General features: G+C 53.3%; 1 protein-coding gene across 6 annotated transcripts in view; it reads left to right on the top strand.

The window, feature by feature from the left end:
* The first annotated feature begins 3492 nt into the window (after nucleotides 1-3492).
* Nucleotides 3493-6845, top strand: part of LOC113204278 (autism susceptibility gene 2 protein homolog) — a 126289-nt gene continuing 122936 nt past the window's right edge. For 5 of the 6 annotated variants that reach the window (XM_052271110.1, XM_052271109.1, XM_052271107.1 and 2 more), the window contains exon 1: nucleotides 3493-4183. In XM_052271110.1, the coding sequence (XP_052127070.1) occupies nucleotides 3935-4183 (249 nt within the window). In that variant the 5' untranslated portion in view covers nucleotides 3493-3934. The remainder of the gene's footprint in view (nucleotides 4184-6845) is intronic. The other variant, XM_052271105.1, reaches the window with a different exon arrangement.

The following is a 6845-nucleotide window of genomic DNA, read 5'->3' as shown; positions in this document are numbered from 1 at the left end:
ATGGGAAATTATTATCTCGACTTATTGCTCAGTGCCGTGGCCCGGGCCCGCGGGCAGCGCGCGGCGGGGGTCGGCAGAGAGAGGGGGGCACAGGAGGGGGACAAGTGCCAGCAGCGCAAGAAAGAAAAAGACGCTGTACGTGAAACGTCGCGAGCGAATATAATCCCACGCACAAGTGCGAAATGTGTGAGGATGCCTTCTCGGCTGAGAGCACCCGACGAGGGCTGAATGCCGAGCCTTGTGCGCTTCTCTCTGCTTGCATGTAGAGAGACTATAAGGAGAGAGGCGACAACTGCCGGGCGCGCCGCTGCGCTGTGATTGGCCAGCTCGCTTTGGTGCCCCAGCATGCACCCGCCGGGCGCTGACTGGCGGGGCCCTCCGCGCGCCTAGGGCTCGGGGCCCGCTCGGGCCCGCTTCGGCCGACCCGAGCCCCGAGCCGCGCGGCGCCCCGCCAGTCAGCGCCCGGCGGGTGCATGCTGGGGCACCAAAGCGAGCTGGCCAATCACAGCGCAGCGGCGCGCCCGGCAGTTGTCGCCTCTCTCCTTATAGTCTCTCTACTTGCATGTTGCCGCCGAAATCTGGCGTCACAGCAGGATCCTGGCGGGGTTGAGAAGTGGGAGAGCCTCGAGCGAGCCGGAGAACGGGGGCAAGGAGAAGGGGGAGCGAGAGAGGGGGAGGAAAACGGCGGACCTCAGGGGGGAAACGGCGACGGTGGTGAAGCAAATAGAGCGGCGGGGGAAACGGAGAGGAAACGGGTGAGTCTGGCGAAGTGGTATCCGCCCCCTCCCCACCACCCCTGGGCGCGCACGGCGAAACACTAGACAAACGGACAATGAGGGGAGAAAAAGTAAAAACACACAACGAAATCGATAATGGAAAGAATAGCAAGAAGCAAAGTCCGTACAATCATCACCATAAGGGAAAGAAGAACAGGAAAACACGCGGTAAAATGTACCCTTGCTTCACTTAAAGGTGGCTTAACATGATCCACTGGCGCCCCCGCAATCGGAAGGAGCGAAAGCACTGTTGCTGTTGGAAAAGGCGTAAATAAAGTTGCCGGCGGCCGGCGCGAGATTTATTTATTTTTTCTGCGAGCGGTGCGAGCGCCGCCGCGGGTCCTGAAATTAGCTTGCGCGGTAACTTTTCTTCTCTATTGGGCTAACCCGTGGCGGGGCGTAGCGGCGGCGCCGTCGCGTGCAGTGAGTAAGGCGATCTCGTTGGAGGGAATAAATAAATAAGAGGAGCGGGAGGAGGGGCGGAGAGAGAGAGAGACGGAGAGAGAGAGGAAGTCAGAGGGGAGAGGGAAACAGAGACAGTGAGAGGCGCACTGAGACCGTGTACACAACGCCGCGCGCGCCTCCCGCCGGGATTGAAGGCGGCAGCGCGCCGTCTGCGAATAAACCCACCGACAGAGACATCACTATCCTCACTCACTCCAGAGCCCGCAGCCGCAAGCGAAACAAGCGCCGAGAGCGAGAGCGAGCAAACGAGCAAGAGAGCGAGAGAGAGCGAGAGAGAGACATAGCTATTCACACTCCAGCTCCTCGCGACGGCCGCCCGTCTAATCTGATTAGCGCAAATGAATGGTGCTTGCGGCACACTATCGACACTGTCTTCTGCTCGCTATTAAGCAAACATCGCCTCCTTCATCCCCCCTCCCCCTCTCCCCGCCGCCTGTCCCTCCACTTGTTCTCCTGCTCCCCCGGCCTCCTCCTCTGCCCCCTCCCCCTTTGGCCCTCAACCCCTCCCTCGTTGACGGATGATGGAATCAGAGGCCGTCGATTACGGGCTCCTCAATGACAATGCGGATGGTCGATGGCACGGGGGGGATGACGTGATGGAATGGATGTTGCGAGGCGTGGCGCCTGCCTGCCTGCGAGTGCAGCCGGGGCGGGGCGGCAGCGAGGCGCGGCACTGCTGTGGGCGGAGGAGGTGTTCCCGGCGCCCCCGCCCGCGCCCCGTTGCTCCCCGGTGACACGGATCCGATCTGCTCGCTACTTGCCCCCCCCCCCTCCTCACCTCCCCTGGGACCAGCAGCAGCCTTCGCACGACGGCTCGTCCTTGCTCCGGCGTTGGCCTGGCGTGGCGTGGGGCCGAGCGACAAGATCCAGCAGAGGCATTTCTCGAAGGGTTTCCGCGCGCCTCTTGCTCTCCACTCCGACAGCCTGCTATGCGTCGTCGCGCCTGCGAGCTGGTGGCGACGCGGACCTGCTGCCCCTGCCGCCGTGACCTCCCTCCGCCCGCAGTCCGCACGGCCGGCGCGGCGTACACGGGGACGCAGGCGAACGCTCGTCATAAAACATGTGACGGCCGTCACGAGCGCCTCCCCGCGCCAACCCCCCGCCTCCCCGCGCCGGACTGTTTTCGCGACAGAGAGGCATCAAACTTCCCGCGCCGCCCCACGCCGCGCACGGCACGGCCTGCCGCCCAGCCAGGCCTAACAGCCCTATCAAAAGTTTAACGCGACGCCTCCGTGTCGTCTGCTTGAAATAGAAGTGCGGGGCGCGTGGCTGGTACAGTACTGCACAAGTGTGGAAGTGTGCCCGCGTGGGCTGGCGCTGGCTGGCGCGGTGGACCCCAGTGGAGCACGTAATGAGATGGGCACAGAGTGCACTCGACACCGAATCTCGGTGCGCAGCGGCCGCGCATCGGCCGTCCATCCACCCATCCATTCATCCCATCCATCCATCCGATCGAGACCATCGAGAGACACCCCTCACCCCTCCCCTCCTCCCCGCTCCTTTCTGCTTTCAAATACAGCTGACGGGAAGCAAGCTCAGAGTTCGGGTCCCGTGTCGGTCGGCATTGCTCGGGCGCGGCCCGCGCCGGCTCGGCTCCGCTCGGCCCCGGCCGCGCTCGCTCGCCCGTCCGACTCGGCTCGGCTCGGCCGATGCTGCATGCTGCCCGCCCGCCCCCCGCCCCTTCCCCCTCCCCTGGTGGAGAGGAGACTCACCAGAGCCGCGCTGCCAACGTCGCGGGCGCGGCACCAGCGCGCGCCAAGTTTGAATGGGCGGAGCGCTCGGTCGCCTAGAGGGCGGGGAAGGGTGGTGGGCAGGGAAGGCGTCACCACCGTGGGCATGGTCACCGTGACGTGGTCATGTGTCGGTGAAATGACGTTTCTGGTGAAAGAACCCGTTGACGAGTGCCATATTGCGGTGTAAGTATTTGTTTCAAATGATACCGCATGACTAAGAAAACGGCACAGGAATCATTCTTTAGAGAAAGGAAGCCAAGTCACAGAGGATATGATAGTTTATTTGGTCTGAAACATAAGTTCTCAGCCAGTATCAATGCAAAGTTCATTATAACAAAATGTTATGTTTTTGTTTCAAAAGTAACGTTTCGCCTTCAACAAATGTGACGAGCAGTCTTGCAGTTGGTTTTCCCGGACCATCTGACGAACGACCTGGTGCTGTGCTGTCCGCTAACTTGGTCCGGTATGGTCCTGTGGGGTCGAATCGAGCCGTAGGGTCGCGAGCGTTCCGCATGTTGGCGGCCGTGCCGACAAGTTTACTACACCCCAGCCCTGACTGTGAGGCCTTCAACGCTCGGACCAGCGCCTCTTCTTTCTCGGATTAATGTGCGATTTCGGAATTTAACGTGGATGTGCGTGTCGCGAGAAGTTTCCGCGCGTGTTCGGGAGTGCGTGTGCGATCGAAAAGTGACCAAAATGTGCGGGGAAAAGTGTTTTCTGTGAGCTGAACGGCCGGCAGGGATACGCCGTCGTCAGCCGCGGCGCGCAGCCATTTTACTGAGGCAGTGCGGCAACGCTGCGCCGACTCCGCCATTCGAAACAAAGTGTTTTTCTCCAGGTGCAGAAGTTAGGCTCGATTTTCGTCCCAATTATTGTGATTTGGTGGCCTCCTATCGGTGATGCGGTAGCCGAAATGTCGCCGAAGGTGTCTGTGTGTGTGCGGAAGCGTGTGTGAGCGCTATGGAGAGCGAAGTGAAGCAGCGGAACCAACGGAATCGGCGACGGGAGCGAGCGCAGCGCATGCAGGCTCAAAGGGAGAGCCAGGAAAAAGGTGGTGGAGATAGTGCTGAGGATGAGTCTCCAAGCAGGGAGAAGCCTCAGAGACCACCTCCACCCAACAGAAGAAAACGCTCCAAGGAGCCCTCCTTCGAGGAGGATGTTGTGGATGGATTTGCTATCCTGTCCTTCAAAAGCTACGAGGATATTGAGGTAAGTGAGCAGTGCCTGTTTGTGACCTTAAAAAAAATTGTCAGTATTTGTTTATTTTGATCTGTGTAGACGTCTAAAATCACTGTTAGCCCTTATCTGAATTTTTCTCATTGATAGAACTTCATACAAAGTTAGGGGGGCACAGGTTGAAGTTGTAAACAAATAATTGATGCTACACTAGGTTATGGGTCATGTCAACACTAAAATATTCTTCTCTCTTCCTCTCTGAGACCGAGAGCAGGTAGTTTATTTTAAGAACTACAATTTTAATTTTCATCTCTTCTATCTATTGGCAATGAAACAAATTTTGTCCTGTAAACCTTCTAACTATGTGAGGTTATGTCGCCCACATTTAGGATTGTGAGTGCGTCTTGGGTTTCACTTATGTTTTTTAGGCACAGAAAGAAATGTAATTAGGATTCACATAGAGTTACCAAAGACACCATGCATTGCAAATTTCAAATTTTATGATATAATATCTGTGATACCCTTGTGGTCAACTATTGCATATAATGTGAATGCTGGACCTGACAACTTCGTAGCACAGACACACATCTTTTGAAGTAAAGTAATCTTGGGATTATTTTGTTTGAAATGTGGTGCATATCACAATAAACTTTCCTGAAGTAGTAGACAGTGGTGTTTTGTTGTCATTATGTTTATTACTCAGCTCATACTTGTTTCTAATTGAAAATTTAATGAGGAATATCCATTTATACTATTTTAGTGAGAATTAGTTTCTCCTTGACTCACACTCATTTTTGGGGGGGTCTACACTGTTTTATTAAGAGAAACTTTTTTACTATAGTGTGTACTGTACAAAGTGACTGGTAGACTGACTTCTCACTGTCCACTTTTCCAAATTGAAATTAATCTACTTCTAAATTATTCACTAGCAAGTAATTTTCAAGCTTCTTGGTATTTCTCTGTACTTACTTAAATTATATGAATTTTATGATGGGACATATACTTAACATGCCATTTTTATCCTTGACTTTTTAAAATTTTGTTTTTTAGCCCGCCCTTCTGCTTTGTTGTCTTGACATCTATATGCTGGTGTGAAATTTCATTTATCATTTCGCAACAGGATGACCGATCATAATAGATAAGCTGATGTGTTGAGAAGGAGGCTCTCTGTCACATTTGATCATGACATATGCATGATGATCATTTATCACCTTTAAGTGGTTCATAGATAAAAGCAGTTAAGTAGCCTTCAGCCCGGCTCACTTTTTGAGTGCCATGTATTTGATGAGCTAACCCTGTGTCCTGTGACATTGTGCCAAGTTGGCACTGGGCATGTGCCCATTGGGACTGCTTGCCTGCTTAAACTATGGTCAAAGACTTAGCCTTGTCTTTTGTAGAGGGAAACTTTTATTTTAAAGAAAACTTTGTCTCTTTAATGTGAAACTAATTATTGAAGTAAGGTTGACATTTTAAAAGAATCCCAAAAAATCTGAATATTTGAATAGGTTATTTAGTCAGACGAAGCAAGTACTAGTACTGCAATATTTTATTGACATTTTCAATCCGTTGATATTACATACTAATTAATCTTAGTGAGGTTTTAATTTAAATTTGTAGGAAGAATTTGTTTTCAATGCAGCTTTGTATTTTTGAAATTGCATGCAAGTCTCTCGCAATATGAATTTTTTAAATTATTTTTTTAAAATTAAGGCAATTGTTCTACTATATTTTTAGTCATAGCTTGGCAATCTTCCTTATTTTTATATAAGTCAGAAACGGAAATAGTAGTCATAGCGGTGCATGTTTTCTGCAGTACACAATTTTTGAACACTCACCCAAACCTAGTGATGGCTTAGGTGGTGGCACATTTTCACCGCAACAACAGCTGATCGGCTCCCGAGGCTCATAATGAATTACAGGCTAACGGGGCCTGTGTTTCTGACGTTTGACGTCGCGAGGTGGGTGCGTGAGTGAGTAGTCAGGTGACAGCTGAGGGGGCGTGGTCCCGCCCAACCCAATGGCCCGGGGAAGGGGGGGTGGGGGGGAGTCCTCTGTCTACAGCTCTGGGGGGAAGCTAGATGATCCCCGTTACTCTTTTACTCTCACAACGTGCGTTTGCCTCGGACCAATGATGCTGCCCGCCAAAGTCAACAACCACCATTCTGTGTGTGATTGACTCTCATTAGGGAGGGATCTGTTTACCCAGCCTGTGCCCAAGCGTGATTTTCCCTCTTCTACTTTCTCGATTTTTGGCGTGTACGCCGGATAGTGGGGCTCTAGTGGCGTGGTATTGACCTGGAGGGCCAGCAGGGCAATCTGATGACCACCACCAACCACCACCACGGCCGCCACCACCCCCCTGTTTCCTCTCGTGTGATTCCCCCTCTCTTATTCCCCACCCCCTCCTGTTTCCCTCGCGACGCCCCCGGCACATTTGTCTTTCTGCCAGGGTGCTCCATGGCGCTGCGGTGGGTGAGAAGGGGGGAGAGGGGGGCTGTCCCGGTCATGGGAATTAGTTCAGCATAGGGTAGGCGGGCGATTATCAAGCAGTTGCCAAACTGATTACTTGTCCGCTTCTCTCTCTCTTATTCGGCCGTTTGGCAGGGGGACGCTCATACAACAACCTTTTGCAAGTGGAAGTGCGAGTGAGAAAGGCTGGTCCTCTCTCACTCTCTTGTCGCGAAGAGTTCAGGCC

This window comes from Frankliniella occidentalis, unplaced genomic scaffold, assembly GCF_000697945.3.
Source record: "Frankliniella occidentalis isolate FOCC.00 unplaced genomic scaffold, Focc_3.1 Scaffold150, whole genome shotgun sequence".
Classification (NCBI taxonomy): Eukaryota; Metazoa; Arthropoda; class Insecta; order Thysanoptera; family Thripidae; genus Frankliniella; species Frankliniella occidentalis.
This window is presented reverse-complemented; position numbering and strand designations above follow the sequence as displayed.